Here is a 12,537-nt window from a genome sequence, read left to right on the forward strand (position 1 = left end):
ACTGTAAACTTATTATAAGTCAGTTGTTGGCTTACTGTAGAATGCTTAGTTCTGATGTGGAGGTAATTAACTGTTCCGTGGCATGGGTGGCAGTTCATACATTTTTCTGAAGAGGTGTAGCTGTTGGTTTGGTGTGTCTGTGGGAGGAGGCGTGCTGAGGAACCTCTGATGTCACCGTCTTGGACCCTTCTCTCCCTAAATGCTTTTACAAATTTATTTGGGGTATTATGAATAAGTTCTTTGACTACCCTTAAACATAAGTGACCTTGTTGCTCTTTCTTTGGAGTGGCCTAAATTACTGAGCGGTAGGCTTTCAGCCTGTGCACCTGGACACTGACTTAATTGTGAGATTGAACTATGTCATTTGGTGTCGAAGAAAATTCTTCTCTCCTCACCTGACGTGAAACTTGCTCCTTAGCATCTTCTGGTGTGTCTACAATTGCTCTCATAGGTACTTCTGTGTGCAACTTTCACAAAAGGCTTCTTTTGTATCCAATGAGATGTGTTACAGGTGTCTTAAGTTGGCTGGGATTTTTCACCTTTGTTTCCTTCTCCTTCCTGTGCCCCGTCTTCCCTCCCACCCCCCACTCCCAGATTTCTGGGGGCAGTTTCTTTGAAGGCTCATCAGGTCATTTCTACAGGCATATATTCAACAAAATGGTGTTGGCAAAAAGAACATAAAGTCTTTGGGGTCTCTATTTTTTTCCATTTGGAAGAAAGCTTGTATGAAAGGTTGACCTGTAACAGCCAAAACCAATATGCACAAGCTCAACGTGGTGTCTTTTTTATTGTGTGTATTAGGTGTGAGAAGTAGCTGTTTGTTGGCGTTTCGTTAGCTAGGTTGGACGTGTTCTGCATACCGCGAATTCTCTGTATTGTCTTGCCTGTAGCAGTCAAGTTGGACCTTCAGGCAGTCTCTAGAAGCAGAGAGACAGCCATTGAACAGCCTAGACGCAGACGTGGATTTGAATCTGGGGTACTCACGGTTGTTGTAAATGACCTTGAGTTGGCTGAGTAAACCAGGGGAGGTAGCACCTTGTTTCAAGGATTAAAGGCGAGAAGCAGTGGAAAGTGCCCAGCACGTGACATGATGGACGTCCTTGCCTTGTAGGTCTGTTAGTTCTTGCTTGCTCTGCTTCCCTCTGCAGTATTCATGTGCCTCCCCTGGCCTACCCCGCCCATGAAAGAATGACTAAGGTATGATTTCAGTTTGGGAAAGCTTTACCTTCAAGACCTTTCACAACAGCTGTTTGAACATCTGGGTGTGCGCCCATTCTGGGGTTTCGCCTGTAAAGTAACAGACAGTCAGGATTTCCCCACCTGGATGTCACAGAGGTGTTTTTCTTTTTCTTTTCTTTTTCTTGTAATTTTTTTTTGGCCATGCTGCGTGGCATGAAGGGATCTTAGTTTGCCGACCAGGGATTGAACCCATGCCCCCTGCGGTGGAAGCGCAGAGTCCTAACCACTGGAGCACCAGGGAATTCGCCAGGTTTCTTTCTGCTCCTTCCTCCTAGGGTTCCCGCCAGTGTCTGACGAGTCGCATCCTTCTTCTCCTTTGCAGGCCAGGTACAAGGCCCGGATACCAGGGGTGCCTCTGGCCACTCCCCCAAGTCAGGGTAGTGAATTGCACGTGCTCCTGGGGTTCTCGCCCTGGCGCTCCAGTTGTGCGCTAGCTCTGCGTGCTTTCGCAGCAGGGCCCTGCTTCATGCATCGTGTGTCTCCTGTGCAGCTGACCTGGCCACCAGTGGATAATATGTGAATTATTCTTAGGCCGTATTAATTTGGAGGGGTTATCTAAACACTGAGACTTGCTCATCTGTGAGATGTGGCTTTCTGCTCTGGACATGTTCTCACCAAGCTCACTGGTACAGTTTCCAAGTTAGGTGGCTTGTTTTGGACCTTGTGCCCTGTGACATGACAGTGACCTTGGCCCTTTGAGCCTCCTCTTGCCGCGCCCACATACAGTGTGCTCATTGTTGCTGCTGTGACCTGGCCTGGCAGTGACTTGCAGACTGTGGGATTCTGCCCTGGGTCCCCTTGTCGGTCCACAGCTCTCCTTCTGCTGTGTCCATCACTCTCACACTGGCATCTGCTCTACTGGCTCCAGACCTGCCTCCCAGACATCTTCTGAACATGCGTGCTTACCTGCCCCCGACTGCCGCACTCTCAAACTGAGTGTGCTTGCAGGGGCTTCTTTCTCCCCAGAACCCGTGCTTCCCCCATTGATTCCCGTCATCATCCACTAATGACTCTTGGCTTTGGCTGTTCTTCCAGGCCCTGGTCTAGTGGCCAGTCCCGATGGCTCTGTGGCCCGGGTGTCCTTTGAACTGGCTCTTTCCTCCCTGTCTCCCCACAACTTCAGGCCCTCCTTTCCCAAGGAGGCTGGAACAGCAGCGGCCTCCAGCCTGTTGCTACGCATTCTTTATTCTGGTCCTTCTGTTGCAGAAGCAGAGCTTGGGTCACATCACGTTCTCACGTTAAGTCATCGGTGTTTTTTCATCACTTATGGGCTCAATTCTAAACGCCTCCACGTGACATGCAAAGCCCCTCACTCTCTGAAGCCACCTCCCTCCTGACCTCGTCTCCCACTGTCCCCACAATGCTCAGCTGCTTTGCATTTTCAGGCATCAGTGCTTTCTTCACATGGGTTTTTGTTTTTGTTTTTGTTTTGTTTCTGCTGAAAATGCCCTTTCTCTAATTTTTCAACACCGTGGTTCTCACGCCTGGAGGGTTATCAGGTCATGTGTTTTTCTCTTTGAGTTATCGACTTTTGCACCTGCGCCCAGAGATTTTGATTCAGTGTCTTGAGCAAGATCTGATCTCATTTTCTTTATCCGTAAGATGACAATGTTGACATGAGTGTTTACAAAGATACAAAATTCTGAATGTCAGTGGTTCTAGAATGCTTCTGTAGTAGTTCACAGTTTGTCTTATATTAGACACATATGAAAAGAGAGAGAGGAGGAGCGAGAGGGAGGGAGTGACTCCTCAGATGTTTGTGGAGATCAGCTGTCAATAGGAGGCCTTATGTCACCTACTTTGTGACACTCAGCCCTTCATGCTCTTCCCTTTGGGGTGTCCTCAGAGCACTTTCTATATAGCCCTGCATAATCAAGTTGAAGTTCCTTGTGTACGTGTTTGCTTTTTTCATTAGATTCTCAAGCCATCCAGGGCGAGCACTGGGACTTAGGCATTTTTTGATTTCTCGTGCTTTGCCCAGAGTAGATGTTCCATACATTTTTGTTCAGTTATGAGATATTTGAGAGAAAGTTTTTAAACTGTAAGAAACCTTGTAAATGTGAGTAGTTATTAATGTCAGTATTCATTGTTTTGGTATATCTACTTTTTGCTTAATTAAAAAAATATTGTTGGACCCCTTTAGGAGAGAAAAAGTGCTTAGAACCTGCTGGTATGACATCGAGCTTGTATTGAGTCTAAGTGTTTCAAAGAACAATGGTCTCTTAGACAATGTGCAACAATGTTCAACTGCTTCTCTGCCTGTAATGCAAGAGAAGGCACACGGCTGTCCGTGTTGTTAGGCAGAGATGTCTCTGTGGGTCTGGGCGGCATCGACATGTAGATGGTGTGATTCGTTCCTAGCTCAGGTGTCTGAAACGGTGATTTTGTCATTGTTATGTGTTTCTTACAAGTTCCTAATGTCATATGGATTTTTCTTTTGTTTGTAGATTTTGAGGCATATGTTATTTAGCGTTCTATGAGAACCTCCATTTCTATCTTTTGTGAAGTAGATTTTTCTCAAGTCTTTAAATACCGTAGGAGAGTCTCATTTGTAGTCTTTTATTTTACCGTTTTGCAAGGGCAGAAGAAGTGTTAAGGGAGAGGAAGGAGCTGCAGCACCATCACCAGCTTGTATCCGTTCCCGCAGATTGAGAACACTGTCGTTCCTGGCCAGTTACGAGAACGTTTAGAAACTGGCCTCGGTGGGCTTGGGGGGGATACATTCCCTCGCAGCTTTCTGGAGGCTCCTTTCTCTTATTCACCCGCTGGCCTCCTGGACCAGTCCTTGAGGCCCCCAGAGCTGAGACATTTGGTTCCTTTCAGTGGTGGTTTTAGACCGGCAGCATCCCTGTGACTCCCCTGCCAGGGATGCTACAGAACTCCAAACGGAAGAGGGTGCATTCCACACTCTCGGGAGTCTTGACCAGATCTTGACCGAGAGGAGTTTTGGAGACGCTCAGAGCTCTTCTTTTCCACCAGTTACATGGTTGCCCAAGTCATTAAAATAAATTTCCCTTGTCCTCAGACCGTAGGGAACCCCATGTTTCCATTTCTGTGTCTGCATCCCCATGTCTTCCAGATTCTTCCAGGGGCCCCTCCAGGCCTTTCCCCACACTGGGCGCCAGTGTCCCTGCCAAGTGTAGCACCCACGTGTGCATCAGCCCTTAACTTTGAACTTGAGGCTGTCATCCCTGGGAAGTTGCCCTGGTTTTTGTTTTTGTTTTTGTTTTTAATAAGCTGGAAAATCTTAATTTTATGTAACCTTTGTGTTTTTGTCCTGAGAATTTAAATGTAACATCAAATGAGGAATTCAAGTCTGTGTTGCTAATATGAAATTTTAATTTTTCTTTACAGGTCAACTTTGTAGTGTGCCAACTCTTTGCCTTGCTAGCAGCCATTTGGTTTCGAACTTACCTACATTCAAGCAAAACTAGCTCTTTTATAAGACATGTCGTTGCTACCCTTTTGGGCCTTTATCTTGCACTATTTTGCTTTGGATGGTAAGTAATTATTTTGATCATATTTAATGAAGACGACGTCTTTGTGAATTGAGTGTGTAGAAAGATAACATTCGGGTTTTGCTCTTGTATTTACCTGTAAGGTATTAGGTTTTTTATTTTTAATAGAAAAAATAAAGAGTGGTGAGTGGGCTCTGTCTCTTCAGTTTGAGCTCAGAGGACAATTTACTATTTATAACTTAAGAAAAAGGACAGACGAAGAAAAAAGATATAAAGACATTTTATTCTGTCTTGAGTAGCTCTTTCACCTATTTTGCAAATCTTTTATGCCAAGACAATGAACCATTTAAAATAGCTTTTTTCTTTCTGTGCAAGTGGCTTTTCAGAGTCTGGTAGAGCCCGTTGATAGAATGCTATTACCGCTTTTTAGACTCTACCCTTAGCCAGAAGAGGCTTTTTGTGTGGCTAGTTCTGGTGGGCAAGAATGGTTTACGATGGGATGCTGTTGTTTATGGCCCTTCAGATGCTGTGTGTGTGGGTTTCCTTCCCTGATCCCCCTTCCTAGTTGTCAGGGCTGTGAATCAATACAGAAACAGCACACTTCCTGTTCGCCCCAGGTGACGGAGGTCGTGTGTGATAGAGGGAATCAGGAGAAGAGCACAGTGTCTCAATGAAACAGCAGAGACACTCTGTGGCAGGATTCTCTGTGATTTCCCATGAATTCTCCTTCTTAAGTGAGAGCTTACACTGCTCGCTCATTTGCTGTGTTTACACACTCACAGGGAAGGCGTTTTAGGTTTGCTCCTCGGCAGACTGTCGTTTGAGATGAAAATTCCCTGAGAGGATGGAAATGCAGTCCCTTGATCTGTGGTTTAGTAGTTTCTGTCGTGGGGTATAGACTGTTGGACTTTGACAGTGCCTCTGTTTGTTCTAGGAGGTTGTTTTTGATTCTTGGGAGGGTTGAAATATACTGATATTTCTTAATCTAGTTTTTGCCTCTCGCAATTGCACGTATGTCCTAGAAACTCATGAAAAATCAATTGGAGATAATTATTCCGTCTCTGCCCCATTGCCCTGTGACCGGTCCTCTGCCAGGCCCTGCCAAAGGCAGGTGTGCGTGGAGCCCTGGGGTTTCAGTGTGGTCTCTTCACTGGGATCTGGGCACGGTTTCTCCACTTCCTTGATAACATCAAGTTTATATCATCAAAGTTTTCTTAGGTTTCTCAGGTGATTCTGTTTAACCTTCTTGTAAATTGTGCCGGGGGATAGTGTGTGTGTGTGTGTGTGTGTGTGTGTGGTGAACCCTCCTATATCCCTTATCCAGCTTCAACGATTATTAAAATTCCACTATTCTTATTTTATTCTTTCCCCAACTTATTTCCCTGGAGTATTTCCAAGCGTATCCCAGTCCACACATTTCACACATACATACTTCAGTGCTCAGTGTGTATTTCAGCGGCTTGTTTTGAGGAGGGGTCGGGGAAGGCTTGTCGTCAGTGTGGCTAACTCCGGGACACCCTCATGTGGCGGTCTGCGGACAGAGTAGATGACTGAGACGGGAGCCGTGTCTCCTGGGACCGTGTGACCCAGAGCACTGCCAGAGGGGAGCTCCTTGCCACCAAGGTGCTTTCTTGCTGTGAAGCCTTCTCGATGCTTTATTTCTCACAGTGTCCTGAGGAGCCCACCTTAAAGTCTGGTGCTCCTAAGTATTTCAAATTATATGCAATGACCAGGATTGAAAAAAAAAAAAAAATAGTGTTCGCTATTCTTTTCTTGAAGGAGAAACTTTTTATATTCCTTTTTTTGGGAAGAGAGATTGTTTGTACCTCTGTACCGGGTGAAAGATAACTCTTTGCTAATCGGAATGACTGGGGAAGTAGAGTAGCCTTCTGATTTGCATTTTAGCCCTTTGTTTCTTAGTTTCAAGGGCAATCCTGTCTCCTATTGAGTCTGACAACTTCTCTTTTGGAAGACGTATGTTAGTGAGTTGTCTGAATATAATTATTTTGCCTACTTGTATTTGGCCTCAGCTGTTTTTTTTTTTTTTTGAACCGTCATCTAGAAGTTTCTTTTAACTGAGAATGAGTTTGTACTTTTATGTACTTGCTTAGCTGTTTGACGGCAGGGTGGGGTGACGGACTGGAGCTGAGACTCTGCAGTCAGTCAGACCTGGACTCCACTCTGGCGGCCTCGGCCCGGCGGCTGTGTGACTGGACATGCTATTCAGCCTCTTTAGCATCACTTTTCCCATCTGTAAAATGGAACCAGTGGTGCTTGTGATGACTGAGAGACGTAACACTGCAGAAGAGGGCTCAGCACAGGGCCGGCTCCTCGCGAGCACGGGAAACTACTCAGGGTCAAGACCGTTATCGTGACCATGGTCTGTCGGTACCTCATCCAGTTGGTGGTCCAGGTTAGAAATGTTTATATTTATCCAAGCTCTTTCTCAGTTTATCATACAGTATTGAAGCATGTCTTTCTCTCTAGACTGGAAGCTCTCTGAAAACAGAGACCGTGTCCACTGACGCTTTATTCCAAGTGCCCATTACGGTGCCTTTTGGAAAGTGGACATCCAGTAAAGATCGGTGAAACAATCAAAGGGGAATTTCTCAACCTTTTTAAAATTCTTTTTTTTTTTTTGCTAAAAATAGATTTTATACCCGCCTTTAGTGTGATTTAAAATTCAACATATGTAGAATGTGATATTTAAAAACAAACTGAAGTCTGGGGAGAGAGGATTGTTTTGTTTGAAAGATTGTGATACACAGCCCGCGGGGTTCCACTCCCGTGCCCACTGTGAGGAGTCGGCCTGTGGATAAGCTGCCCAGGGGGAAGCAACTCGAGTTTCCGTGTCACTTAGGGTACTGCTGGGTATGTGTTAGGACTTAGTTTCCTCAACTCTAAAATGATGAGGGTTGGATTATAATAAACTTTTAAGGTACCTTCTTGCTTGCATTTTCCACTCACTAATGATACTTAATATTTGAAAGCATACTGTGTGCCAGATAACCCCGTCAGCACTTTTCACGTGTTATCTTTTAATCCTGAAAAGTACTAGGTGGCTACTAGGTGCTTATTCTCATTTTACTAATAAGGGCAAATAGAGTAGCTGCAGATGGGAAACTACGAGGGAAGTCACCAGTGCTACGATTGAGTGTACACGCAACTCGATGCTGGTCGTGGAGGCCAGTGAAATAGAGGGGAATGCAGGTCCACTCTGTAGGGTAGACTTACACTGTCCCAAGAACAGAGGCTTGTGCAACAGGAGGCCGGCAGAGTGTCACATTGCGCTCCAGAAGATGGCCAAGTTTGTCCTCTGAACGGCAATGCCCAGGGAGTGGGCGTCTCAAAGTGACAGAAGGAACCACATCACTGTTCAAAACATGAAACTTTTAGCTTCTGAATGGTCATGTGTCCCTCATGTTCCAGGGAAATTTATTCCGTCGGAATGGAAAGATATTTCCCCAAGCGTCTTCAAAATCTTTTTTCATTTAAGACATTTATCTTATGAGTTCTATTCTAATTAATGAAGCCCTTACAAGTGTCCAGCAGGCCGCTTCAGCATTTTCGTATGAAGTCGGCTAGTGCTGGCCATCAATAGGAGGTGGGTAATTAATTTGAAAAGTGTGTGTTTTAATCATGTTTTCTTCGCTTCTTTCTGTTTCATTGTATACACATATATGCTTTTCTGCTTCTTTGTGGCTCTCGTGGTTACATAGGAGCATTCCAGGCCAACAGTTTCCGTGTGTGTGTATGTGTGTGTGTGTGTGTATGTGTGTGTGTGTTAGGCAGAGGAAGAGTCAAGTAGACAGACTGACAGACATTCTTTGTTCAGTGGGTAAAATAACTTTCTTCGGACTTTCCTGGTGGCACAGTGGCTAAGAATCCACCTGCCAATACAGGGGACACGGGTTCGACCCCTGGTCCGGGAAGATCCCACATGCCATGGAGCAGCTAAGCCCGTGCACCACAACAACTGAGCCCACGCTTTGCAACTACTGAAGCCCGTGTGCTCTAGGGCCTGAGTGCCACAACTACTGAGGCCATGTGCTGCAGCTACTGAAGCCTGTGAGCCTAGAGCCCGTGCTCTGCAACAGGAGAAGCCACTGCAGTAAGAAGCTTGCGCATTGCAACAAAGACCCAACGCAGCACACACACAAAAATTTTTTTTCTTCTCTGGGCCTGCCTTGGGGCCTACTTCCTTTTTTTTGCAGGAGGTGGAGGTGGGCGGTGTTGGGTCTTCATTGCTGCGCACGGGCTTTCTCTAGTTGTGGTGAACAGGGGCTACTCTTCATTGCAGTGCAAGGGCTTCTCAGTGTGGTGGCTTCTCTTGTTGCAGAGCACAGGCTCTAGGCTCGCGGGCTTCAGTAATTGTGGCTTGTGGGCTTGGTAGTTGTGGCGCACAGGCTTAGTTGCTCCGCGGCACGTGAGATCTTCCCGGACCAGAGCTTGAACTCATGCCTCCTGCATTGGCAGGTGGATTCTTACCCACTGCGCCACCAGGGAAGTCCCAAGCCTACTTCTTATTCATAATATTTCTATGGAAAATTAAAAAAATTAAGTAGCTTTTCCATATTGGAAGTGCCTGTTATTCTGTGATGATTAGGTTAGAAAGTAATTTTAATCTTAGCTTCAGATCCTTATTAATACTTAAATTGTATACAATGATTTGAAAATTTTTTCATACATTTTTCATGACATCAGAGGGGAAAGAAAATGGAAATTGTGTGTGTGTGTGCACATATATGCATAATCTTAGGGATGGTTGGGATGGATTTAAAACCAGAGATCTGAGTCATGTTTTGCCTGAATTTTGTGAAATGAATGGATCAATTAGTTCTGTTATTTAATGGTGGATTTCTACTTTAGAACATTAGAAAATACTGTGCCATCTTGGTGAGAACGTTTGGTAGATAGATTACTGCAAAGAAAGGATTGACTGGATTTATATAAGGAAGCTTATTTGACTTGAGCCATCATGTTTTTAGAATAAATAAATTTAGGTGTACCCGCTTTTAAGTGAATTCTAATATTTAGTTTTTTTTTGCTTTTTTGGTAATACTTGAAAAGATAACCACAGATGCAAAGCTGTATTGGCAAAGTTAGTTTGGGTAAACAAAAAGCTGATGTTCTTTCAGGACTGTTCTGGAATCCACGTTTCTTACTCCTTTTCATCTTTGTGCCAGAGTTATGTAAAAAGCTGTGAACCTTGAGCCTCAGGACCCCACAGGGCTTTCATGTTGCTGGGAACATGGAACACTAGGTCCTTGAGTGTGGCTTTATGGGGTTTTGTCTTTTTTTCCCAGCGCTTGTGGGGCTTGTGGGATGGGACTCCCTCTCCAAGGTATCCACGAACTTTAGACTTTGGAGATTTGGTTCCTCATTTTTATGTGGGAATGTCCTGTGTTACACAAAAGCACTTTGTAGGCTAAATTGTTTCAACCTGATGTTTGTGAGTGGCTCTTCTAACAGTGCTCTTACTTTTTACAGGTATGCCTTACATTTTCTTGTACAAAGTGGAATTTCTTACTGTATCATGATCATAATAGGAGTGGAGAACATGCACAAGTAAGTGTTCACTTTATTCACATATAATAACATATTCCAACATAATAGAATTGGGTCAAATAGAATTTTATTACATTAAAAATTGTTCTAAATTGTGACCATTTTTTCCAGAACTATCATAAATACAAAAATAAACCCCCTGGTATGCATCACTTTTCTATGTACTTAGAGCAGGGTCTCTCAGCCTCAGTGCTGTTGACCGTTCAGGCTGGACCAGTCTTTGATGTGCAGGACTGACCTGTGCATTGTAGGATGTGTAGCAGCATCCCTGGCCCCAGCCCACTAGATGCTAGTAGTGCCTCCTCCCCCAAGTTGTGACAACCATAGATGTTTCTAGATATTTTCACATGTCCCTGGGGGGCAGGGGGGAAGCAAAACCACCTCCAGGTGAGGACCACTGGCTTAGTTTAGGGGTGAGAGCAGTCGAGAGATGGAGTGAGTCAGATAGACTGGAGAGAGATTTAGAAGGTACATTCGGAAAGACTTAGTGATTGATGGGGAAGAAAGGTGTCAGGATGACTCCAGGTTCTTGGTGTGAACAGTCAGGTAGATGGAAGCACCGTTTCCTGAGCGTGGGAAACCCTGGAGGTGGGGAGCATCTCTAGGGGATAAGCATCTCAAACAGGTATCTGGTCACCTAACACAGTGCTTTATAGGTAGGACACACTCTAAGCATGTGCTGAATAACGGCTTGTTGACTTTGGGGTGTTTGAGAGGCAGTTCATCAGTGCGGGGGAGCTGGTGCGGAGGTCTGGGCCAGAGGTGAACGCTGGAAAGTGAAGGCATGTGACGCTTACTTTGTTGAACACCCAGGGGCCGAGGTTCCCGCAGATCCTGCTGGGGGTGTTCTGTGAATTCTCTGAATTCTGACATAAGTGTGGTTCCAAGAGTTCTGTGCAAGGAATGATGGACTTGTAACTAATTGCAGCTTTTCTCCAAACATCGCTCTGTTTTGTATCTTCTGAGTTTGACTCGCGGGTCACCTCCCTGTGCTGACGCACTGTCTCCCCTGAGCTTCCATTGCTGCCACCTGCGCTGGCTCCCCCTCCCTTCTGTACACCAGCGCTCTGGGTTCTTGGTGTTTCAATTTAAAGCTTTATAAGAAGAGTAAAATACTTTGATGGTATATCGTTTGAAGCAATTCTTATACCATCATGACCCTACTTATAAAATCTCATATAGGTGGCAGGTTCAGAGTGATGCTATATTTACTATCTGAAAAAAGGAGCTGGAGAAAGAAGGAAGACCTGATTTGATTACTGAAAACAGGGGACTTGTATATCCTTGCATAAACAAAAATCATTTGCTTTTAAATAGGAAGGCTAGTAAATTCATGTTTAGTCAAAGGAGATCATTTCTTTTTCTGAAAGGCAGTGGCAGCCTGTGACATTAACCTTTACTGCTTCAGGCCGTGTCCAGTATGGGGCCCTTCACCACACGTGGCCTGTAGATTTCAATTAATTAACATCTAAAGCTAGTTTTTCAGCCACACCGGCCACGTGGTACGTGCTCAGCAGCCACAGGGGACTGGTGGCTCCTGTCCCAGGCAGTGTAAACAGAACATTTCTGTGGTCATAGAACGTTCTGTTGGATGGTGGGCTTTAGAGCCGCACAGTTGGATCCAGTTGGTTTTCTTACTCTATTACAGTAAGTGATCAGGGGAAAGTGCTGCTTGCACACATGCTGCTGGTATTTAGGATTTGACACCATCAGTGGAGCAGGTTCTGGGTTTGCCATATTAGTTGCTAGTGCTGGCACTGAAGAGGAGGTAATTAAGTTAGAAAGTGTGTATTTTAGTCTCTTTTAGCTCCTTCTTTTTTAGTTTATACCTATATGCTTTTCTGTTTGACTTTACTTGTTCCTTCTTTTTTTCTTGTTATCCATACATGCTTTCTCCCCCCCTTTTCACTTAGGCTTTTGCATTAATTTAAAATGTTTAATGGGTCTGAACTTCAGAACATCATTCAGACATACTCGACGGGGCCTGTAGCATGCCTCTGTTGTCTGCAGTTATTGTTTATGTATAATACAGTCCTGTTTATTTCTTTCAGTCCAGTTTCACGTGGTATGTGTAATACGTTGCTTTGAACAACAAGGGTTTAAATCTTTTTAAGTGAGAATTTGGACTCCCTGAGTACTTAACAGTTTGAAAATTCTTGGGTCTCTTTGTTTTACGTACTTCGTAGGCTGTTTATAGTGTAGTTTTTGCACTCTCTGTAACAAATCCATTCGTAAATTAAAATATTTTAATATAAGCTTTATTTTTGTAGCT

General features: G+C 44.6%; 1 protein-coding gene across 1 annotated transcript in view; it reads left to right on the forward strand.

Moving 5' to 3' along the window:
- The window catches only part of MBOAT2 (membrane bound O-acyltransferase domain containing 2), a 109,208-nt gene that overhangs the window by 35,519 nt on the left and 61,152 nt on the right, over positions 1-12,537 (forward strand). Inside the window, exons 2-3 of the mRNA XM_057743227.1 lie at positions 4,594-4,739; positions 10,188-10,265. Coding sequence (XP_057599210.1) covers positions 4,594-4,739; positions 10,188-10,265 — 224 coding nt within the window. The remainder of the gene's footprint in view (positions 1-4,593; positions 4,740-10,187; positions 10,266-12,537) is intronic.

This window comes from Hippopotamus amphibius, chromosome 7 (assembly GCF_030028045.1).
Source record: "Hippopotamus amphibius kiboko isolate mHipAmp2 chromosome 7, mHipAmp2.hap2, whole genome shotgun sequence".
Lineage (NCBI taxonomy): Eukaryota > Metazoa > Chordata > Mammalia > Artiodactyla > Hippopotamidae > Hippopotamus > Hippopotamus amphibius.